Source organism: Macaca thibetana, chromosome 11 (assembly GCF_024542745.1).
Source record: "Macaca thibetana thibetana isolate TM-01 chromosome 11, ASM2454274v1, whole genome shotgun sequence".
In the NCBI taxonomy this organism is placed as follows: domain Eukaryota; kingdom Metazoa; phylum Chordata; class Mammalia; order Primates; family Cercopithecidae; genus Macaca; species Macaca thibetana.
Window position 1 is genome coordinate 297,142 of NC_065588.1, and position 25,608 is coordinate 322,749.

Consider the following 25,608-nt stretch of genomic DNA (forward strand, 5'->3'; position numbering starts at 1 on the left):
CTGCAAAATAGCAGTAAGAGGCAAAATATCTATAATCTGTAATAACTTTTGCTTAAAATGAAACACATTATATAAACTAACAACATAGGGTGGGGCACACATTGCTCACCTTTATGTATTTTAACAGTTCAAAATAGACACTTTCTCTGAGCACTCAGCCAAATCTCCTTTTGCTCCATCAAAATGTAGATGATAACTCTAGATTTTGTTTAAAGATTTTGTTTACAAAACACCTATACTATTAGGAGCAAATCTCACAGTTCTTTCAAAACTAATGATCACATCTTAGCACTTACGTTGCATTTTTTGGTTAACAAGTGCTTTCATAGAGATTGTTTCGTCTTATCATCATAACCCTTTGAATAAGGCAGGGCACCTGTTAATTTGACAATTTCAAAGCAAATGAAAAAAAAAACAGCCTAAGTGTTTATATTGCTATAAGAAGACAACAGTAAGCTGGGCGCGGTGGCTCACGCCTGTAATCCCAGCACTTTGGGAGGCCGAGGCGGGCGGATCACGAGCTCAGGAGATCGAGACCATCCTAGCTAACACGGTGAAACCCCGTCTCTACTAAAAATACAAAAAAACTCGCCGGGCGAGGTGGTGGGCGCCTGTAGTTCCAGCTACTAGGGAGGCTGAGGCGGGAGAATGGCGTGAACCCAGGAGGCGGAGCTTGCAGTGAGCTGAGATCCGGCCACTGCACTCCAGCCTGGGCGACAGAGCGAGACTCCGTCACAAAAAAAAAAAAAAAAAGAAGACAACAATAATAATAGATGAACTGAATCCTATTTAAATGCTGAGCAGAAGGGAGGGGAAAGATTAAGTGATAAGGAGAAAAAGTACAAAAATAAGACAAAGGCTCATGATAGATACAAACATGATAGAAAGAATGACAGGAAAGTTTAAAATGGAAACATCCTACCTTGCTGCTCATCTTTAAACTACCATAAAATTAAGGGAGAAAGAAAAGGGAGAAGGCTCTGCCAGTGCTGAGCCGCTGCACTCTGGTGCCCAAAGAGAAAGTTAACTCTTCCTCAGCCTCTTTAATAAACAAACTCAGATGGAAATAAACGCAAAATTAAAGATAAAAATAATATGCACATATATATGTACTAAAATGCTTTAAAATGTTTATAACATAGAATGCTTATACAATGAATAGATGCAAGTCAGTGAACAGTCTGACAATGACATAAAACAAATGCCATAGAAAAAAACTGGGAAGGAAACACTAAAATATTTACAGCTGTCTGCCTTGGAAGATTAGACTACAGGATATGTATTTTACTATACGCAGCATTCATTTTCCAAAAAATGAACAGAATGCCACTAATACATCTCATTTAAATATGTGTCATTTAGTTTTGGAATGTGTTTTTGTACGTACACCTCAGTTACCGACGGGGCAGAGGTGTTAGTGGAGAGAGCCTGGTCTGAGAGCCGGGATCTAGGGATCTACTTTTGGTTTTGCTGCTGATCAGCTCTGTAACTTTGGTCACGTAATTACCTTCCCTGAGTCCTGGTTGCACCAGCTGTAAAATGAGCAGCCTGAACAAGGTAAACTCTTGGTCCCTTCAAGCTCTAAAAATGTTTAAGTATTTCATTGAAAAAGTGAGGGCATAACCTATAGGGAATAGAGATGCAGTTTTATTTGTTTATATTTTCAAACTGAGGCACTATGAGAATTCTAAACATCAAATAGTATAATGAGTATAATAAAATTAAAACTACAGATTTATCAATATTCTTGATAAGAACTGTAACAGGGGCCTCCAATCATTTAAACAACTGGAATTTTTCATAAAGTCTATTACTCTCAAAAGTTCGTATCTAAAGAACGGCCAAAACAGAATTACTACACTTAAATTTTAGGGTTTGAAATTTTAAAATAACGTTTTGTTTTGTTTTTTTTTTTTTTGAGATGGAGTTTCACTCTTTTTGCATAAGCTGGAGCACAATGGAGCGATCTCGGCTCACTCCAACCTCTGCCTGCTGGGTTCAAGTGATTCCCCTGCCTCAGCCTCCCGAGTAGCTGAGATTACAGGTGCACGTCACCACACCCGGCTCATTTTTTGTATTTTTAGTAGAGATGGGTTTTCACCATGTTGGCTAGGCTGGTCTCAAACTCCTGACCTTAGGTGATCCACCCGCCTCGGCCTCCCAAAGTGCTGGGGTTACAGACATGAGCCACCGTGCGCAGCCTAAAATAATGCATTTATAGGTTTGAATTATTTGTTCCCAAAGATTGGAAGAAAATTATATTCCATTTAGGAGAGTGCTTACAGGTCTGAGTGTGAGTAAGACATGGACTAAAAGTTTCAAGTCTTTGGAATACAATCTTAATGCAATTGGCCACAGCTCTTACAATACTGGCCCAGGATTTTCTTCAGGCCACTGGGACTATTTGACAAGGTATTTCGTTCTCTGAGTCACCTTACAGGGAAGGCACAAGATTATTCTGAAACTTGTTATGCCCACTGCATATGAAATGCACCATTTGCCAGGGAATGTCACATCTCTCTGCTCCTGTCTCATTATGTTCACTAAGTATATGATTTCTAAAATACAACACTTCTACTAGGCACATTAACAGCCTCACTTTTCAAAACAGTTTATAGAAATTGTACAAAAGATATTATGTTGGAAGTCCAAATCCTAGAATCAAAAACATACTATATATTGATATCAAACACGTGTCTCCACAACTGTTGTTCCTTGACCTCTCATGCTTGACCATAAACAGTTGGAACTCACCTTGTCCTTGCAGGGCCTTTGGCAGTTCTGTGCTGCACACACAGCATTCTCATCGTCAGACTCCTCTGCTCCTGACCAGTCATACTTTGAGGGAATGTCCAGCACTTTCTTCTCTCTTTTCTTTTCAGTGCTCTCTTTCACAAGTTCAACTTTGGCTGCAGCAGCCTTCTCCTTCTTTTTCTTTCTCTCTTCTTCTTTTGCTAGTTTCTTGGCCAGTTTATTCAGCTCCTTTGATTTGTCTGCACTTAATTTTAATTTCTTCTTTTTAGGTTTGTCCATTTTCTTTAACTCCTTGGACTTCTGTTTTCCTTCTCCAAAAAGTTGCTCTACCTTTTCTAGCTTCCGTTTCCGTTTCTTCTCTGAAGAGTCCTTTCCTTTCACTTTTAGTGGTTTCTCTTCCATGCTGTCATCCTTCAAAAATATAAAATTGGGAACAATTTTAAAGCAAGACAGTTAAAAAAACTACTTAGTATTACTCTCTTATATGAGGTACCTAGAATAAACACATTCAAAGAGACAGAAAGCTGAACAGAGATTACCAGAGGCTGTAGGGAAGAAGAAATGAAGATTTGTTTAGTGAGTACAGTTTCTGTTGGGGCTAACTAAAAAATTCAGGAAATGAATAGTGGTGACAGTTGCGTAACACTGTCAATCTACCTAATGTAACTGAATTGTCTACCTAAAAAGAGTTAAATGGTAAATTTTATGTTATGTATATTATGCTACAATAAAAAAACATTTATGGGCCAGGCGCGGTGGCTCATGCCTGTAATCTCAGCACTTTGGGAGGCCAAGGCGGGTGGATCACTTGAGGTCAGGAGTTCGAGAGCAGCCTGGCCAACACGGTGAAACCCCGACTCTACTAAAAATACAAAAATTAGCCAGGCATGGTGGTGCATGCCTGTAGTCCCAGCTACTTGGGAGGCTGAGGCAGGAGAACGGCTTGATCCCAGGAAGCGGGGGTTGCAGTGAGCCGCGATCAATCCACTGCACTCCAGCCTAGGCCACAGAGCAAGACTCCATCTCAAAAAACACAAAAAGGATTTATGTTATTCTAAAGATATTTAAAAGACATTTTAAGAAGGCAAGTGTACTATTCAATGAAGATAACAGTAGAAAATCACAAGTCTGAAATGAAATATTTATCTTGTATTAGCTTACTAGGAGAAAAAGGGCACACACAACAATTCAGTGCCAGCGTATTAACACAGTCTGTAGCGTCTCTGTTAGAGACGAAAACATACACAAAAAGCAAACTGTACTAACTTATGTAATAACTTCTGGGGTCTTCATTTATTACTAGTAAAGTTCTTTCTTAACCCAAATAATAAAAGCATTGGTAGTTATTTTTAAAAAGTCAGAAAAACATAAAATCGTGTCCATGATCTCATTACACAGAATATATAGTGACTTTGCCAACGGGTAGAAAACAGTTCGCGTCATTATTGTTTTTGGCTTTTTAATACTATAGCTAGTATGTGCCAATGTAATAAACATTTAAAATTTTAATGGTAAAAGTGTATCTAGTAACAGAAAGAATGGGAGGGGGCATTAGAGAAAGAAATACTGAAGAAATATAACATAAACCTAACAATTCCCTTGAGAATTCATTTTTCTATAGATTTGACACTTGAAAATCTTTGACAGGAACCTAAGAATCAGCAGAATCCAAAAGAACACTGGATTATAAGTGCCTTAAGTCTATTACATCTTAAATAAGATATTTAACCTCTTAATACTTTGTGCTTCCTTATCTGTAAAATAAAGAAGATTGGGTAAGACAATGAATGTGAAGAAAATGCTTTGCAGACTGGAAAACACTATCTAAATTAGGTTACCTAGACCTGACTTTCAAAACAAAAACAAACTATAGTATATGCTAAATACATCTGCGTCAACTCCGGGTGGCATGGTACCGTTCCATTACATGGAAAGAAGGAAACTAATGAAAAGAATACGAGTCAAATGGCAGAATTCGAATCCAGGTCTCTTTATTTTTTACTGGATGTGTGACCTTAATTTTCCACCTCTCATACTTACTTTCTTCATATGCAGAATGGGTAAAATACTTGCCCTCTCACTCCCCTACCCATTCCTCTTCAAGACGGTGGTAAGGACCAAATGAGCTCATGGATATGGTATCACTGTCTCATCAAATGAGCTCATGGAATTGCTACGTAAGTGTGATATATGAATGTGGACCTTCTCTCCCACTCAATCTACTTCTATTTAACCATCCCTGTGCCTCTTTTTTATAGCTACTATATATTCTTCCCTATCTCTGGGCCCTCCAATAATGACAGTCTGGGCTAAAGAGGTTGTTCTAAACTAGATGGTTATCAATCACACCCTTGCCCACTTCTTTTTAGCAAAAATGGCCATTTTTTTCAACTTAGATACTACCCAAAAGCTTAATAAAGAAAACCCTAAGTCAAATCTCTGGTGTCCTACAAGAAGAAAAGGAAAGGAAAGGAAAGGAGAAAGGAGAAAGGAAAGGTAAGGAAAGGAGAAAAGAGAAGAGAAGAGAAGGAAAGGAAAGGAAAGGAGAAAGGAAAGGAGAAAGGAAAGGAAAGGGAAAGGGAAAAGGAAAAGGAAAAGGAAAGGAAAGGAGAAAGGAGAAAAAGGAAAGGAGAAAGGAAAGGAAAGGAGAAAGGAAACGAGAAAAAGGAAAGGAGAAACGAAAGGAGAAAAAGGAAAGGGAAGAAAGGAAAGGAAAGGAGAAAGAAAAGGAAAGGAAAGGAGAAAAAGGAAAGGAAAGGAGAAAGGAAAGGAAAGGAGAAAAGGAGAAAAGGGGGAAAGGGGAAAGGAAAAGGGAAAGGAGAAAAGAGAAGAAAAGAAAAAAAAGGAAAGGAAAGGAGAAAAGAAAAAGAAAAGAGAGAAAGAGAAAGAGAGAGAGAGAGAGAGAGAGAGAGAGAGAAAGAGGAAGGAAGGGGGGAAGGCGGGAAGGCAGGCAGGCAGGCAGGCAGGCAGGCAGGCAGGCAAGCCGGCAAGCCATAAAGCCCAATTTCTTTGACTGAAGTGGGAAAGTAGGCCAGCCAGATTACTGCCCTCAGCCATCCCTCTGCCAACATTTATGATACCTCTAAGGAACCCAGGCATTCTAGTTTTATAACCACTGCTTAAATAAGTATTAAATCCACACCTCCATGATATGCAAGAATCTGTCTTCAGATGGTGGGTGTGTGGCCTGCAAAATCCGCCATATGTGTTGAGTCTCGTCCAGAGATACTTCTAGGAGGTCTCCAACCATCATAAGTTCTTCCAGTTGTGCCTTAGCTCCAGGTGACAACTCCAGCACCGGAGGTTCCAAACTCCGGGGCACCAAAGGGCTCTTCCGAGGTTGTTTCCTTGGGGTGCTAGAACCTTTCCCAAAAAATACCATAAAACAAAGCAAATAAAAATTAAAACTATGGAAAAAACTTGTTTTCAAAGTAAATATTTACAATAGCCCCCCAGACCCCCAATACTAACTTCAGATATCTGGATTAATTCCATCCGTATGAAAATGTAAACACAATTAGAAACAAATACAGACCAAAAAGGCAAACAATTCCAAGGCCCACTCCAAAAAAAAAAAAATGGTTTGGGGTTATTAATAAAAAGCGGTTCTTCCAGCCGGGCGTGGTGGCTCACGCCTGTAATCCCAACACTTTGAGAGGCAGAGGCGGGCGGATCACCTGAGGTCAGGAGTTCGAAACCAGCCTGATCAACATAGTGAAACCCCCTCTCTACTAAAAATACAAAAAATTAGCCAAGCGTAGTGGCACATGCCTGTAATCCCAGCTACTCTGGAGGCTAAGGGTAGGAGAATCGCTTGGACTTGGGAGGGGCAGGTTGCAGTGAGCCAAGATCGCGCCACTGCACTCCAATCTGGGCAACAAGAGAGAAACTCCATCTCAAAAAAAAAACAAACAAAAAAAGGAGTTCTTTATCCTGAATGTTAATTTCTATTGAGTTTTTATCGTGTGGCAAGGGGAGCAAGGAACCAGAATCTCTCCATTTTAGAGTATACCAAAAGATTAAGCATTTAATAAAGCATTTGGCTGCCTTATATAAATAACTGGTTATCTTTCTAATGAACAGAAAATAAGACACAGTTCCATAAAATCCTGAATTTTATTATAAAGAGATAAACACCCTCCATTTTCCAAAGTTGTGACCTAAAGTAATGTGATTTGTTTTTGCTGAGGGAGAGAAAAATGAACATCACAGAGAAAATCACCCTCCAAGGAAAGGAAAGACTTTCTACAATTAAAGTAACCCAGAAACAGAGTAAATATGCTTAAAAAGCAGCAGTTCCACAACACCTGATAACGACCAAATAGAGGGTGAAGGACTACCTATCCGGGATTTTCTAGAACTGAGGCATGGGACTAGATGGCCCCTAAAGTTCTTCTAATTAGGACTCTAAAATTCTTTGTTAAGTTTTCACGTTGTGATGACAGAAAATGCAAATAGGGATTGGCTTTTCCTAAAGAAAACAGCATTTTCAGGTTCCATTAGCATTTCATGGCCAACCATTGTACTCCACTCAAACGGGACTCACATTCTTGATTAACATAATGTTTTTCTCACTGGTTTTCTGCTTATCTTCCCCCCAGTTTTTTAAAGGAGTAATACCTTGAGAACAACTCTTGGAAGCAGAAGAGTAAGCATGCTCTGCACAAAATGAAGGTGCTGTCCACATGTGAGTCACCACCTCCTCAGATTTGATGGGAATCTCTTCATCACAAAAAAGATTGGGTTCAAGACTACTAGAGGACTTCACACTGGCTGTGTCCTGAAGAAGAAACAAAGAGAAGTATTCAGAATTAGAGTCATTTAACTTATTTTATGACAAGGCCCAAAATGGAGGCTTTCAGGTTAAAGCTTCTAATATACTAAAAATATGAGATTAAAATTAAATATCTGATGTTAAACAGGATAGAAAATGTCCATTGGGGAGAAAAACCGTAATTGTGGCAGGCCAGGTTTCCATTAGCAACCAGAACAGTTTCTACTAACACATTACTATAATTCTAATTAATGTGTAAGTCAAACAGTAAAGAAATGGAGAAACTATGGCCTTCGTACAAGGGCTGAAATGTGAAAACAAACCCATTAAGATTTTCACCTGGGTTTTCTCAGACCCTAAAGCCTGGTAAGATTATGAAGGCATTCTCACACACACCTTGTGCCAGGGCCCACTGAAGATTAAGAAATTTTTCCAAGTCTCTAGAGAAAGCCTTCCAGACCCTGGACCCCACCCTAGATACAGTCGGAATGAAAGATCCTCGCTTGTAGGTGCGCCTCCCACACATAGACACAGAGTTTAGAATGAATACAAGTATTGAAAAAAACTTGTAACTTAGTTGGTCTGGTGAGTTATTCCATAACCAGTTGCAGAAATAAACTCCCTTCTTTCTCAGTCAGTCTGCATCTTCTTATTGGACTGAGAGAAAAAAGCAGCTAGACCTTGTTCTATCCAGGAACATAATGACTACAGATTCAAGCCAAAAGACAGTATTAAGGTCAAAAAGAATCCACAGAGATAACAAACCTACCAAAAAACTACTATTGCTCTCTACATTCCTCCTCTCTGGGCAGGGCACCTCTGAAAAAAAGGCAGCAGCCCCAGTCAGGGACTTCTAGATAAAACCCCCATCTCCCCGGGACAGAGCACCTGGGGGAAGGGGCAGCTGTGGATGCAGCTTCAGCAGACTTAAACTTCCCTGCCTGAGGGCTCTGAAGAGAGCAGCAGATCTCCCAGCACAGCACTCAAGCTCTGATAAGGAACAGACTGCCTCCTCCAGAGGGTCCCTGGCCCCCATGCATCCTGACTGGGAGACACCTCCCAGCAGGGGTCAGCAGACACATCATACAGGAGAGCTCTGGCTGGCGTCTGGCCGGTACCCCTCTGGGACAAAGCTTCCAGAGGAAGGAACAAGCAGCAGTCTCTGCTGTTCTGCAGCCTCTTCTGGTGATACCGAGGCAGACGGTCTGGAGGGGACCTCCACCAAACTCCAGCAGACCTGCAGCAGAGGGGCCTGACTATTTGAAGGAAAACTAACAAACAGAAAGAAACAGTATCAACATCAACAAAAAGGACGTCCACTCAGAGACCCTACCCGAAAGTCACCAAAATCAAAGACCAAAGGTAGATAAATCCACGCAGATGGGGAGAAACTAGCACAAAAAGGCTGAAAATTCCAAAAACCAGAACACCTCTTCTCCTCCAAAGGATCAAATCTCCTCGCCAACAAAGGAACAAAACTGGACGGTGAATGAGTTTGACGAACTGACAGAAGTAGGCCTCCGAAGGTGGGTAATAACAAACTCCTCCGAGCTAAAGGAGCATGTTCTAACCAATGCAAGGAAGCTAAGAACCTTGAGAAAAGGTTAGAGGAATTGTTAACTAGAATAACCAGTGTAGAGAACATAAATGACATGATGGAGCTGAAAAACACAGCGCGAGAACTTCGTGAAACATACACAAGAATCAACAGCTGAATTGATCACGCAGAAGAAAGGATATCAGAGATTGAAGATCAACTCAATGAAACAAAGTAAGAAGACAAGATGAAAGAAAAAACAGTGAAAAGAAACAAACAAAGCCTCCAAGAAATATGGGAATATGTGAAAACACCAAATCTACATTTGATTGGTGCACCTGAAAGTGACAGGGAGAATGGAACCAAGTTGGAAAACGCTCTTCAGGATATTATCCAGGAAAACTTCCCCAACCTAGCAAGGCGGGCCAACATTCCAATTCAGGAAATACAGAGAACACCACAAAGAAACTCCTCGAAAAGAGCAAACCCAAGAAATGTAATTGTCAGATTCAACAACGTTGAAATGAAGGAAAAAACGTTTAGGGCAGCCAGAGAGAAAGGTCGAGTTACCCACAAAGGCAAGCCCATCAGACTAACAGCGGATCTCTCCGTAGAAACGCTACAAGCCAGAAGAGAGTGGGGCCAATATTCAACATTCTTAAAGAAAAGAATTTTCAATCCAGAATTTCATATCCAGCCAAACTAAGCTTCATAAATGAAGGAGAAATAAAATCCTTTACAGACAAGCAAGTGCTGAGAGATTTTGTCACCACCATGCCTGCCTTTCAAGAGCTCCTGAAGGAAGCACTAAACATGGAAAGGAACAACTGGTACCAGCCACTGAGAAAAACATACCAAATTGTAAAGACCATCAACGCTATGAAGAAACTGCATCCACTAACAGGCAAAATAACCAACTAGCATCATAATGACAGGATCAAATTCACACAAAACAATATTAACCTTAAATGTAAATGGGCTAAATGCCCCAATTAAAAGGCACAGACTAGCAAATTGGATAGAGTCAAGACCCATCAGTGTGCTGTATTCAGGAGACCCATCTCACTTGCAAAGACACACACAGGCTCAAAATAAACAGATGGAGGAAGATCTACCAAGCAAATAGAAAGCAAAAAAAAGCAGGGATTGCAGTCCTAGTCTCTGATAAAACAGACTTTAAACCAACAGAGATCAAAAGAGACAAAGAAGGGCATTACATAATGGTAAAGGGATCAATCTAACAAGAAGAGCTAACTATTCTAAATGTATATGCACCCAATACAGGAGCACCCAGATTCATAAAGTAAGTCCTTAGAGACCTACAAAGACACTTAGACTCCCACACAATAATAATAGTGGGAGACTTTAACACCCCATTGTCAATATTACACCTATCAATGAGACAGAAAATTAACACAGATATCCAGGACTTCAACTCAGCTCTGGACCAAGCAGACCTAACAGACAGCTACAGAACTCTCCACCCCAAACCAACAGAATATACATTCTTCTCAGCAGCACATCACACTTATTCTAAAACTGACCACATAATTAGAAGTAAAACACCCCTCAGAAAATGCAAAAGAACAGAAATAATAACAAACAGTCTCTCAGACCACAGTGCAATCAAAGTAGAACTCAGGATTAAGAAACTCACTCAAAACCTCACAATTACATGGAAAGTTAACAACCTGCTCCTGAATGACTACTGGGTAAATAATGAAATGAAGGCAGAAATAAAGACGTTCTTTGAAACCAATGAGAACAAAGACACAACATACCAGAATCTCTGGGACACATTTAAAGCAGTGTGTAAACGGAAATTTACGGCACTAAATGCCCACAAGAGAAAACAGGAAAGATCTAAAATTGACATCCTAACATCACAATTAAAAGAACTACAGAAGCAAGAGCAAACAAATTCAAAAGCTAGCAGAAGACAAGAAATAACTAAGATCAGAGCAGAACTGAAGGAGATAGAGACATGAAAAACCCTTTAAAAACATCAATGAATCCAGGAGCTGGTTTTTTTGAAAAGATCAACAAAATAGATAGACCGCTAGCAAGACTAATAAAGAAAGGAGAGAAGAATCAAATAGATGCAATAAAAAATGATAAAGGGGATATCACCATCAATCCCGCAGAAATACAAACTACCATCAGAGAATACTATAAACACATCTACACAAATAAACTAGAAAATCTAGAAGAAACGGATAAATTCCCGGACACATACAGCCTCCCAAGACTACACCAGGAAGAAGTCGAATCGCTGAACAGACCAATCAAGTTCTGAAATTGAGGCAGTAATTAATAGACTACCAACCAAAAAAAGTCCAGGACCAGACAGATTCACAGCTGAATTCTACCAGAGGTACAAGGAGGAGCTGCTACCATTCCTTCTGAAATTATTCCAAACAATAGAAAAACAGGGAATCCTCCCTAACTCATTTTATGAGGCCAGCATCATCCTGATAACAAAACCTGGCAGAGACACAACAAAAAAAGAGAATTTCAGGCCAATATCCCTCATGAACATCGATGTGAAAATTCTCAATACTGGCAAACTGAATCCAGCAGCACATCAAAAAGCTTATCCACCAATGATCAAGTCTGCTTCATCCCTAGGATGCAAGGCTGGTTCAACATACTCAAATCATAAACGTAATCCATCACATAAACAGAACCAATGACAAAAACCACATGATTATCTCACTAGATGCAGAAAAGGCCTTCAGTAAAATTCAACAGCCTGTCATGCTAAAAACTCTCAATAAACTAGGTACTGATGGAATGTATCTCAAAATAATAAGAGCTATTTACAAACCCACAGCCAATATCATACTGAATGGGCAAAAACTGGAAGCACTCCCTTTGAAAACCAGCACGAGACAAGGATGCCCTCTCTCACCACTCCTATTCAACATAGTATTGAAAGTTCTGGCCAGGGCAATCAGGCAGGAGAAAGAAATAAAGGGTATTCAAATAGGAACAGAGGAAGTCAAATTGTCTCTGTTTGCAGATGACATGATTGTATATTTAGAAAACCCCATCGTCTCAGCCCAAAATCTCCGTAAGCTGATAAGCAACTTCCGCAACATCTCAGGATACAAAATCAATGTGCAAAAATCACAAGCATTCCTATACACCAACAATAGACAAACAGAGAGTCAAATCATGAGTGAACTCCCATTCACAACTGCTACAAAGAGAATAACATACCTAGGAATACAACTTACAAGGGATGTGAAGGACTTCTTCAAGGAGAACTACAAACCACTGCTTAAGGAAATGAGAGAACACAAACAAATGGAAAAACATTCCATGCTCATGGATAGGAAGAATCAATATCATGAAAATGGCCATACTGCCCAAAGTAATTTACAGATTCAATGCTATCCCTTATCAAGCTACCACTGACTGTCTTCACAGAACTGGAAAAAACTACTTTAAATTTCATATGGAACCAAAAAAGAGCCCGCATAACCAAGGCAATCCTAAACAAAAAGAACAAGGCTGGAGGCATCACGCTACCTAACTTCAAACTATACAACAAGGCTGCAGTAACAAAAACAGCATGGTACTGGTACCAAAACAGATATATAGACCAATAGAACAGAACAGAGGCCTCAGAAATACCACCACACATCTATAACCATCTGATCTTTGACAAACCTGACAAAAACAAGAAATGGGGAAGGATTCCCTATTTAATAAATGGTGTTGGGAAAACTGGCTAGCCATATGCAGAAAGCTGAAACTGGATCCCTTCCTTATACCTTATGCAAAAATTAACTCAAGATGGATTAAAGACTGAAAGGTAAGACCTAAAACCATAAAAACCCTAGAAGAAAACCTAGGCAACACCATCCAGGACATAGGCATGGGCAAAGACTTCATGACTAAAACACCAAAAGCAATGGCAACAAAAGCCAAAATAGTCAAATCAGATCTAATTAAACTAAAGAGTTTCTGCACAGCAAAAGAAACTATCAGCAGAGTGAACAGGCAACCTACAGAATGGGAGAAAAATTTTGCAATCTATCCATCTGACAAAGGGCTAATATCCAGAATCTACAAAGAACTTAAACAAATTTACAAGAATAAAACAACCCCATCAAAAAGTGGGCAAAGGATATGAACAGACACTTCTCAAAAGAAGACATTTATGCAGCCAACAAACATACGAAAAAATGCTCATCATCACTGGTCACTAGAGAATTGCAAATCAAAACCACAATGAGATACCATCTCACACCAGTTAAAATGGCGATCATTAAAAAGTCAGGAAACAACAGGTGCTGGAGAGGATGTGGAGAAACAGGAACACTTTTACACTGTTGGTGGGAGTGTAAATTGGTTCAACCATTGTGGAAGACAGTGTGGCGATTCCTCAAGGATCTAGAACTAGAATTACCATTTGACCCAGCAATCCCATTACTGGATATATACCCAAAGGATTATAAATCATTCTACGATAAAGACACATGCACACGTATGTTTACTACAGCACTGTTCACAACAGCAAAGACTTGGAACCATCCCAAATGCCCGTCAATGACAGAATGAAGAAAATGTGGCACATATATACCATGGAATACTATGTAGCCATAAAAAAGGATGAGTTCATGTCCTGTGCAGAGACATGAAGCTGGAAACCATCATTCTCAGCAAATTAACACAAGAACAGAAAACCTAACACTGCATGTTGTCACTCAAACAAGAACATATGGACACAGGGAGGGGAACATCACACACCAGGGCCTGTCCGGGGGTGGAGGGCTAGGGGAGGCATAGCATTAGGAGAAATACCTAATGTAGATGACGGGTTGGTGGGTGCAGGAAACCACCATGGCACATGTATACCTATGAAACAAACCTGTATGTTCTGCACATGTACCCCAGAACTTAAAGTATAATAAAAAAAAATTATGGTTAAGTAATCCACCTTCTATAGTCTACAACCTATAATAACTCCTATACCAACAAGCTAAGGAGGGGAAGACAAATTTAGATGTGACAGCTTAAGGACACAAACCATTTAATCCTCTCTAGAGGTTTTCAAACCTAGAATCTTACCAATTGCTCTTACTTAACATAAGTATATGTCTGACTGACAATATACAGATTACAGTAAGTCTTCATGTAACGTCATCAGTAGGTTCTTGGAAACTGACTTTAAGCAAAAGGAAGTACAGTAGCAGGTCCTTCAATAAAGTTGTTTTCATTTCATTATAACAGTGATGAGGGGAAAAAATAAGTTCAGCTTGCAGATCAGCTTGGTACTGCTCATTAATCTCACTGTCGCACTTAAAGTCCTTGGAATGTTAAGTGAGCTCTGATTAGGTCTCAGATCATTCTCCTTGAAATCCGTATCCACAAGCTCACCTACACAGACACAATCCCAAAAGATGCAGGGCAGACTTTGCTTCATTCAATATGTACCTTGTAAGCAATGATTTTCTGGATGGTAACTACGATAAAATGACTGATTTTATTTTACTAAATAATTACCTACTCCTCTTTCTAAACCAAGAGGGGGCTCCTCCTCAAGCAAGAATACTATGTTCAAAGTATTTTAAGTATGAATTTATGGTCACAACAGAGAACATCAAACAAAGAAAAAACCACCAGCCAAATGCAAATAAACTGGCAAATAAAAGTTTTATTATACAATTATCACTTGCTCTGCGGGAAAATGCTCAACAGTACAGGCTTTTTTTTTTCATTCAAAGATATCAACATCAAAGTAAATTGGCAGGGTATAGCTCCGTGGCAGAGCATCTGACGGCAAAGTAAATTTGAACTTGAATTACCGTGCGTCTTGCCACCATTCTTCTCTTCTCAGCTGTCAAATACATTACTAACACTAGAAAATCCATAATCTTATTTTTCTACCCTGCCAATACCTACTACCAAACAGACAGTAAGCTAAGATTCTCATATAATTTCCTCCAAAAAAAGATGACTCCATCCAACCGTATCAAACTGCAGTTGTGATCCCTAGTCCTGAAAATCATCAATACTTGTGATGTTTTCATAGGTTACCAGTCTGCTTTCAAGCAAAGCCCATCATGTTAAGCAAATCTAGAGGAGGGGCTGATACTTAATGTGCTAGAAAGCAACCACCAAAAATATCAAAGGCCTCTAAGCAGGGTGAACAGGTGATTCCAGTATTCAAGGAAAAGGCGAATTATACGTGGCATGGGTTGCATTCCTTTTCAGCTGCTCCTAGTCACCCTATATACCACTTCGTAAACAAAGACAGTCATTAACTTCCGGATAACAACGTGCTTAAGAAGATTATCTGAATAGGCTAATTCAAATTTCTACTGTTCTCAAGTCTTTAAGTCACATAACTGAAAATTCCCAAGTCACTTGGATCCATTTTTATCTTGAGAAAAAACATTTCCCAGTGGAAGAATCTACGAGCTCTATGATGGATGGTTTTAATTTTACACCCTAGCAGTTTTAATGCTGATGAGGTCAATGAGCAGTACCAAGCTGATCTGCAAGCTGAAAAGACAAAAGACAGTGAAGGGGTAGGGACAGAATCTCCCCTTGTTCTTAGGAAGCAGCCTTTTGTATCAGAGTAGGAATTCCCAGGTTACAAGAATAGATTCTAAACAAAGCAACTAAGAATCATATAAAACAAACCAATGGATTGACTGTAATCTGGCAGGGTCTCTGACTAATCACGTTATTACTAGGTTAAAAAGCAAAGGACTTGCACCTGACAAAAAGGGTGAACGAAAAGCCAACTGGATCCAACACAAAACAAACTTGTCAAAACCTTCTCTTCACCACCAGTAAGGTGTCATTACCAAAACAGTCACATTGATGGTAAATAATTTGTTGTATCTGCAACTGGAACTCAGCAAATTCTAACCTGGGCCTAAGTATTATATTACCCATCTCTGAATATTACTTTCTATCTGGCACCATCCAGACAAGAAAGCAGAGCAAAAGACTCACAGCCTAGCTGGAATGGAATTTTTTTTTTGAGGCAAGGTTTTGTTGCGCTACCCAGGCTGGAGGGCAGTGGTACAATCACAGCTCACTGCAGCCTTGACCTCCTAGGATCAAAGCAATCCTCCCACTTCAGCGTCCCAAGCAGCTGGGACTACAGGTGCATGCTACCACACCCAACTAACTTTTGTATTTTTTTGTAGAGATCGGGGGGTCTCGCTATGTTGCACAGGCTGGTCTCAAACTCCCGGACTCAAGTGATCCTCCCACCTTAGTCTCCCCTAAAGTGTCAAGTTTATAGGCATGAGCCACCACACCAAGCCTAGAATGGAATTCTTAAAACTTAACTGTATACAGACTTTAACTCAAAGAAAAAAATGTGAAAAACTGAAATTGGCCATGAAAGCTTTACATAATTTAATGCATTGTTTTTCTAGTTCCTCTAAGCCATAAGGGACTATAAGATGAGAAAAACATATACAGATTTTTAAATTCTATTTTTTTAAAATTGTTTCAGGTCTGGCGCGGTGGCTCACACCTGTAATCCCAGCACTTTGGGAGGCCGAGGCGGGCGGATCACTTCAGGTCAGGAGTTCAAGACCAGCCTGGCCAACATGATGAAACCCCATCTCTACTAAAAATACAAAAATTAGCCAGGCATGGTGGCATGCGCCTGTAATCCCAGCAACTTGGGAGGCTGAGCAACAAGAATTATTTAAACCCAGAAGGCAGAGGTTGCAGTGGACAGAGATCACGCCACTGCATTCCAGCCTGGCCGACAGAGGGAGACTCCATCTCAAATAAAAAAAATTATTTCAGCAATCTGTAATTTTTTGAGTTTTGAAAAAATGCTATGACTAAAACCTCAGAAGAGATAAATGACTAGTTTTCTCTTTCACTTTCAGGCCTCAAACATCACTGTTCAATAGCTGCTTTTTTTTTTTTTAAATAAACCCAATGATCAGGTATGTACCCACACAGCCCGTCCGTGTAACTACCTTCATGTCGTAACCATACGTCTCTCGAATGTCTTCATCAGAGTCTGTTTCTTCGTCATCATAGTCCATTGTTTGTCGAGGAGAAGAGGACACACTGCTCACCACCCGATTAAAAGCAGACTGCTGGAAACTAGGTAAGTGTCCCTAAACAACAAAGAATTCCAAGATGAACAGCAAGACATGAGAGACCAGCAGGGGAATTAATGTGTGCCTAAGATCACCAAAATGTAATGAATAAGCAAAGTGGCTAACAGAGTTCTTCAACAGTTAGTAGAAATCAAATTATTTGATGATGATGCCAAAGTCCACCTGAATGACATTCCCAGGAATAGTTCACTAAGTAGGCATCCAAAAAAAAGTATTATAGTATATGTTGAATGAGAATGCAATGGATAATTGCTGACAAGTTACTGTTATTTTCCTAATCAATTGATAAGACAGACTCGATTTACTATTTATACACTGACATATCCCATGAAATAGAAAAAGAATGTAAATCCTAAACTTGCCTGTAAGTCTGGATTGGCAGCTGCTTTCTGGAGTTCCGCACTGATGATCTTTTCCGTTTTTTCTCGAGCTGCCTGTTCCACCATACGCTGGCTCAACACCGACAGTTTGGCCAGGGCAGAGGAGAGTTCATCTGTGGCTAGAGCCTGCCGTGCTCTATCCTGCCAACTCATAGCACGTTCTGTCAAACACTGCAGGGCCTCTCCTTCAGGCAACCGTACGGGCAACTTCTGAAGGGACACCAGGAGTGACAGAATAGTCTCTAGCCTGGGCCTTCGAGACCGCATACAAAGAGGGCAAAGGAATTTTACTTCTTTAGCTTGCCAGTTGGATCCTTTCTTTTGGGAACTTGATTTAGGAAGAGGAACACAGCTGTTATGGAACCAGTCCTTGCAGAGTTCACACTGTAGCATAAACCCACTGGCTGTCTTGCGGCAAATGCAAAATTTTACTTCTTCTATGCGGTCCACCATTGCCATCTTGGCTAGGTTGGCTGCTCTGAGAGAATGCATGGCTTCAATCTCTTTTTGCTCCCGTTCTTTGAAAACTGCTACCTGTACAAGAAACACATTTAACTGAAGAGTCACTGCAATATACCCCCAAACTACCAAATTCTCAAGACCGTGGGATCTTTCTCCAAGCTATCAGTTATAAACAGTTTCCTAAAATTTGGGGCCCCTGGTAGTTTCCATGCAAACATTCCTCATCTGTGAAACGGGCAAAGTGCTATCACATTTGATCATGTACATCAGTGCAGTACTTTGGTCTCTTTTGTAGGGCGCAGTACAAAGATGGCATGCCTTGAAATCAAGCAACCTGGGTACAAAGCCTGGCTCTTGCACTTTTAGACTGTTAATATGGGGCACAAGTTTCCGAACCTCCATTTTCTGAAAAATGAGGATACTATCAACCGTTATTTTGCTGTTTCACAGATTAAATAAGGTAACATATGAAAGTGCCTAACCTGGTACTTTGCACAAGAAAAACACTCAATGAAGTATTAGTTTCCCATCCCCTCGTAATTCATTCCCTGGGGCAAGTCCTATACACATTAATTTATTTCTCTCTAGAAGGCCTCTTCATGTGTAAGTAGAGTAACAAAACTTGATCAATTGTAACAACAGAGTTTTATGAAACTCAATTTAACAAAGTAAATAAAGGCAAACAAATTTAATTATCAATACTGTCAGTGCATTTTCTTCTTGAACTACTGGCAGCTTTGAAACAATTTTGAAATAATTTCCAGTCCTACTTGTCTAGCAAGATTGACTTGTTACGCAGGCTCTCTAATCAGAAATCATTTTCATTGGCTTCAAAACAGAATCATTTGTAGGCAGAAAGAGCTGTATCATATGCAATTCCTTACTTTTATTGCCCAGATTCGTATTTATTTTCTATTTCCTCAGGATCCTAGTAATCTTAACACATTCCTCCTATCCTCCAAAAAAGCATAATTCTCATCAACTACAAATATTTTAACACTCATTAAGAGATGGAAATCTGTAGCCTGGTATAATTCTTTTAAAAAACACATAGTAATAAGAGTCATAAAATGTTTATATTGAATTCTAACCCAGTAATTACATTCCTAAGAGTCAAGTCTAGGAAATTTAAAAGAAGGAAAAGGCTATACAAAGAAGTTCATTTTATTACTTACACTAAGAAACTTAGTAACAGGCAAAATGTTCAAAATTAGAAAACTACAGCAGGTCCTCAAATAACATCTTTATGTTCAGTGTAATTTCATTATAACATTGATGACAAAAAATCAATTCCTGGCCAATGCCACTGTCACTCACTAACTTACCAAAAATTGGATAATTATCTAGTTTTTATTACTCTTTCTTAAATGTATGTTTAGCTCGAATTTTCTCAGTGTTTAATATCAGAAGTGTTTGGGGTCTTTATTTTAAAAGTCTGATGATGTTTTTGTGACCAGAAATATGCTGGTTAAAAAATAAGGAACTTAACTCTTGTTTGTATCAGCCTGTAGTAAAACTGGGTTCATTATACATTGCTTCACCTAGAGTTGCAGTGCAAGAAGCTATTGATAATGTTAAGTGAGGACTTACTGTACTCAGCAGACTATGGACAACTTGATGGAACAGTAGACGACCATTAAAACAACAGTAAAGAACAGAGGTATGGAACAGACAATTGTGGGAAAAGAGCAGAATACTAAACTTTTTGTATATCTTGATTATAAATATTTACTTTTAATGTGAAATATGTATAATCGTAAAGCCAAAGTATATGAAAATAAAAAGTTAAAAACATAAAAACTGTGAGTCTGCTAACATCTTTACAGAATTGTGTATTCACCAAGCAAACTCAAGACGCTCGGTAACGTCTTACCACCACGGCTGTATCTCTGGTTTCCTCCAATCCCTCCTCCAGATCACTCAGAGGCTCGAGGTCCAGATCCTTTTCTTTTTCTTTTTCTATCAGTTCTTTTACTTTTTTCCTCCTATTTTTGCCACTCCCATATACACCAATGTCAGTCCGGGGGCTCAGCACCTACAAAAGTAAAACCACCATTATAAACTCTGGTTTTTAAAAAATCTTAGAAGTGAAAATAATAAAGGAACCATTTATTGACCATTCAACCGTGTCCGAGGCACTTTCTTAAGGACTTTATACACATGATCTAATTCATTCCTCACAACAACCCTATGTAGTAGGTATTAGTATCTACGTTTTATAAACAAGAGAAACTGAGGCTCAGAAAGGAAATAACTTGCCCAAGGACACAGGGTTAGCAATTAAGGAGTCCATTCTCAAACCTGAAAGGACCTTATTCCAAAGCCTTTGCTCTTAACCACTACGTTCAACTTCTCAAGATCAAAGGGACGATGAGTATACAAATTTGTGCTTCGGAGAAAAAAGATCATTCAACGATAGGCTGGACGTGGTGGTTCACACCTGTAATCCTAGCACTTTGGGAGACTGAGGAGGGCGGATCACTTGAGCTCAAAGGAGTTCGAGACCAGCCCAGGAAACATGACGAAACATCATCTCCACCAAAAATACAAAAAATTAGCCAGGCATGGTGGTGCATGCCTGTAGTCCCAGACACTTGGGAGGGTGAGGTGAAAGGATCACTTGAGCCCAGGAGGCGACAGCTGCAGTGGGCTGAGATCGCACCACTGCACTCCAGTCTGGGCAACAGGGCAAGACTCTGTCTCAAAAAAACAAAACAAAACAAAACTATTTCAATGACTAGTGTCCAATAACAAGCCAAGGCCAACTGCTTTTTCTAGGGACAGCACAAGATTAACTGGAAATGAATCTGCCCAAGGCTCCAGATTTCAAGTCACATCTGATACCACCCAGTAAGTCACCATCTGATACCACCCAGTAAGTCGCCATCTGATGTCACCCAGTAAGTCGCCATCTGATACCACCCAGTAAGTCGCCATCTGATAACCACCCAGTAAGTCGCCATCTGATGTCACCCAGTAAGTCGCCATCTGATACCACCCAGTAAGTCGCCATGTGATGTCACCCAGTAAGTCGCCATGTGATGTCACCCAGTAAGTCGCCATGTGATACCACCGAGTAAGTCGCCATGTGATACCACCCAGTAAGTCGCCATCTGATGTCACCCAGTAAGTCACATCTGATGTCACCCAGTAAGTCGCCATCTGATGTCACCCAGTAAGTCACATCTGATACCGCCCAGTGAGTCGCCATCTGATACCGCCCAGTGAGTCGCCATCTGATACCGCCCAGTGAGTCGCCATCTGATACCGCCCAGTGAGTCGCCATCTGATACCGCCCAGTGAGTCGCCATCTGATACCGCCCAGTGAGTCGCCATCTGATACCGCCCAGTGAGTCGCCATCTGATACCGCCCAGTGAGTCGCCATCTGATACCGCCCAGTGAGTCGCCATCTGATACCGCCCAGTGAGTCGCCATCTGATACCGCCCAGTGAGTCGCCATCTGATACCACCTAGTAAGAATCACTCATATAATGGTAATCAGATACACTGAAAACTATCACCCAGTAAGAATCACTTGTATAACGGTAATCAGATACACTGAAAACAACCCTCACCAATACTATTACCACTGAAATTACCAGCGGCTTATGAGAGTGCTGAAGTTCATGAGAGTGTTGAAGTTCAAGTACCTGTAACAACGTATGGCTAGAATTCTTCTTAAGAAAGGTCCGCCCAGTCCGTTCTCTCCATGCCCGTGCTGCTGCCACCTGAGATTCCACTTGCGGCAGTGCTTCAAGGCGCACAGGGATAGGGCGTCCTTTCGCAGACAAGCTCTCAAGCTGTTCCAAATAAGCGTAGTTGCTGCCACTCTGAAAAACCAAAGTCGATTCTCACAATTTGAGTTCTCTTATGGGGTCTGGCAATATACTGTTGAAAGACCTTACAAAGTTTAGTGTTAGTTCTTTTATTAAATACTATTCTTTGCATGGAATTCCATCTCTTGAATTCATATAACTTCCAAAGTCCTATTTTTTAAAGTTTGTGTAAATTATTTTTTTAATGAACATGTCATCAATGATTTTATTTACTAATTAATGAGAGAATCAGCAGACATAAAAACCAGTTCAAAGGACAGTCTAAAGCACGGACATATATAAATGCATTAGCAGGCCAGGCGTGGTGGCTCACACTTGTAATCTCAGCACTTTGGGAGGCTGAGACAGGCAGATCACCTGAGGTCAGGAGCTCGAGACCAGCCTGGCCAACATGGTGAAACTCTGTCTCTACTAAAAATACAAAAATTAGCCAGGCGTGGTGGCGCATGCCTGTAATCCCAGCTACTCAAGAGGTTGAGGCAAGAGAATTGCTTGAACACGGGAGGCGGAGGTTGCAGTGAGCTGAGATCGTGTCACTGCACTCCAGCCTGGGCAACCCAGTGAGATTCTGTCTCAAAAATAGATAAATAAAGAAATAAACAGGAATCAGAAAACGCATTTACTGATAGAAAGAAATATATGCTTAATATAGAGGAAAACTGAATCATCTTTTTCTACAATGTGAAAATCAACTATACCATTCCATACAAATTTCACTGCCTTTCTATGGACATACCTCATTTGCATTGCTATCCTTTTCTTTCTAAACAACTGACAGGTGTAAAATAGGCTGGCCAAAGAAAATCTAAGGCACACACCCCTAGAATCAGATAATCCTGGAGAGTTCACTAGACAACATCCAATATTCCACTGAAAGGATACCTAGATATCTTTTTGCCAATTTCAAAGTCTTTCACAATTTTTCCAACAACTAAAAGCAGTATTTCAATTCTGGTAACCACCTCCATTTTAAGTTACACAAACAGAAATAAGAATAAATATTTTCCTTCCAAGTTCACAATGTTTCAACTTTCCATGTAATGAAATCATTATTGTTTACAGAACATCTATACTGTATTCCAATATAAGGATATTCCCCAAATATCAACAGATACATTTGCCTATAAACTCATTTTGAAAGATACACTGAACCATGGAGAAAAATAAATAGGCAAGAAGCCTATGACTTTTTGGCTGAGTGGAGTGGCTCATGCCTGTAATCCCAGCACTCTGGGAGGCTGAGGCAGGTGGACCACTTGAGGCCAGGAGTTCAAGACCAACCTGGTCAACATGGCAAAACCTTTTCTCTACTAAAAATACAAAAATTACCCAGGCACAGTGGTGCACACCTGTAATCCCAGCTACTTGGGAAGCTGAGGCACAAGAATAGCTTGAACCCAGGAGGAGGAGGTTGCAGTGAGCTGAGATCCAGCCTGGGCAACAGAATGAGACTCTGTCTCAAAAAAAAAAGAAAAAACCTATGCATTTTTAAAGGGGGTAAGGAAGTGGCTCTAGTCCTACAAGATATTAAAATGATATAATTAAACTACTACAATACCAAGATAGGACCAGATAACTAAATGGAATAGAAAACAAGCTCACATCAAGATATGATATTTACTATTATTCTTTCTCGTGCCCAATTATAGCCATTTGACTAGAGAACACCTTCTGGCTAAGCGTAGACATACGCTGCTCCCAGGCCACGCAGCCTAAAGAAAAGTCTGCCAAATAACAAAACCTGTCCACTTACTTAGAGCCTACAAGTCAGTATTCCCACTGAAGGGAAGAGCCTGGTAGAGAGACAGCCCTTTGAAATTACAGAGGAAACACATGACAGCTACCTACACTTGTTGACCTAGTCCTTCAATTATAAATAAAACAGCCAATTAAAGATTCTCAGACATTTTGAAGACAACAACTACTGCCTGAGCCAGGTCAAAGACTCACCAAACATAGAAGCTGTCTGGATAAAAACAGAAATAATTCAAAAAAACAGAAACGAAACACTGGCAGCTAAGCAGGTCCCAGAAAAACTCAACAGAAAAGAAAGTAAAAGAGAAGTCATTAGAACTTGACACCCAGGCCAGGAACGGTGGCTCACACCTGTAATCCCAGCACTTTGGGAGGCCAAGGCAGGCAGATCACCTGAGGTGAGGAGTTCAAGACCAGCCTGGCCAACATGGTGAAACCCCATCTCTACTAAAAATACAAAAATTAGCTGGGCCTGGTGGCGCGTGCCTGTAATCCCAGCTACTTGAGAAGCTGGGGCAGGAGAATTGCTTGAACCCAGGAGGCAGAGGTTGCAGTGAGCCAAGATCGCACCACCACTGCACTCCAGCCTGAGCGACACAACGAGACTCTGTCTCGAAAAGCAAAAAATAGAACTTGACACCCAGAATATGTTCCTTTTGGGGGCAGCAGTTTAGTGGAAGTTGGTTTTCTGTTTGAGTACAGTTCTATAATTAAGAGTGTTTATATATTTAACAGTTAAGTGCTGCTTAACGGTTTTTATGATTCAAGTATACTTTTTTCTCTATCTAGCACTTACCTCATTTTGTTTTAAATTACAGATGTGTAAAATATGTCTCTCCAACTAGAAAATATGTATTTGGAAGACTCTAGTTTTATACCCTATTTTATACTGTAAGTCCTATTTTTACACCCTTCCCTTACATGCCTGCTCCCAAATACCTAGAATAGTAGCAAGAGTGCTGTGGTGCTCAGTACACTTAGTTTCATTTTCTTTTTCCGCCTCTAATTTTAAAAGTAATTCATTGTGGTGCTCAGTAAATGTTAATTTCATTTTCTTTTTCTGCCTCTAATTTTAAAAGCAATTCATTGTGGTGCTCAGTAAATGTTAATTTCATTTTCTTTTTCTGCCTCTAATTTTAAAAGTAATTCATGCACATGGAAAAAAATTTGAAGAATACAGTAGGTAACAAATTCCCTATTGCTAAAGAGTTAAATAACTAATTCCATCATCTTTCATAGCAGGGAGTCAATAAAAACAAGCAATATTTAAGTAGGTAATAATTATTCTAAATTATAAAATCAGACAAAAGAGTAAGTGAACTGTACTAGAATTATTTTATAGATGCTCCTCAACTTACGACAGGGTTATGTCCCCATCGTAAGTTGAAAATGCATTTAATAAAATTAACATACCAAACACAGCTTAGCCTACCCTACCTTAAAGGTGCTCAGAACCCTTACATCGGCATGACTGACTGGGAGCTGTGGCTCAATGCTGCTGCCCAGCATCGTGAGAGAGTGTCACACCACACATTGCTAGCCTGGCAAAAGTTCAAAATTCAAAATTCGAAACACACTTTCTACTCAATGCATATCACTTTCGCACCATCAAAAAGTCAAAAAGTCACAAGTCGATCTAAGTTAGGGATCGTTTGAATTAAGATTATTCTATTCTAAAGAATTAATAGTTTAAAAGATTAGGCCAGGCGCGGTGGCTCACGCCTGTAATCCCAGCACTTTGGGAGGCCAAGACGGGCGGATCACGAGGTCAGGAGATCGAGACCATCCTGGCTAACACGGTGAAACCCCGTCTCTACTAAAAATTACAAAAAATTAGCCGGGCGTGGTGGCGGGCGCCTGTAGTCCCAGCTACTCGGGAGGCTGAGGTGGGAGAATTGCTTGAACCTGGGAGGTGGAGGCTGCAGTGAGCCAAGATGGTGCCACTGCACTCCAGCCTGGGTGAGAGAGAGAGACTCTGTCTCAAAAAAAAAAAAA

The 25,608-nt window shown here is 40.2% G+C and overlaps 1 protein-coding gene across 1 annotated transcript in view; it reads right to left on the bottom strand.

Annotated features, from left to right (window-relative positions):
* The window catches only part of KDM5A (lysine demethylase 5A), a 93,826-nt gene that overhangs the window by 6,469 nt on the left and 61,749 nt on the right, over positions 1-25,608 (bottom strand). The window contains exons 21-27 of the mRNA XM_050747025.1: positions 21,673-21,852; positions 19,895-20,056; positions 17,542-18,093; positions 17,033-17,176; positions 7,375-7,534; positions 5,897-6,117; positions 2,755-3,165 (exon numbers count right to left, since the gene is read on the bottom strand). Of these exons, the coding sequence (XP_050602982.1) occupies positions 2,755-3,165; positions 5,897-6,117; positions 7,375-7,534; positions 17,033-17,176; positions 17,542-18,093; positions 19,895-20,056; positions 21,673-21,852 (1,830 nt within the window). The remainder of the gene's footprint in view (positions 1-2,754; positions 3,166-5,896; positions 6,118-7,374; positions 7,535-17,032; positions 17,177-17,541; positions 18,094-19,894; positions 20,057-21,672; positions 21,853-25,608) is intronic.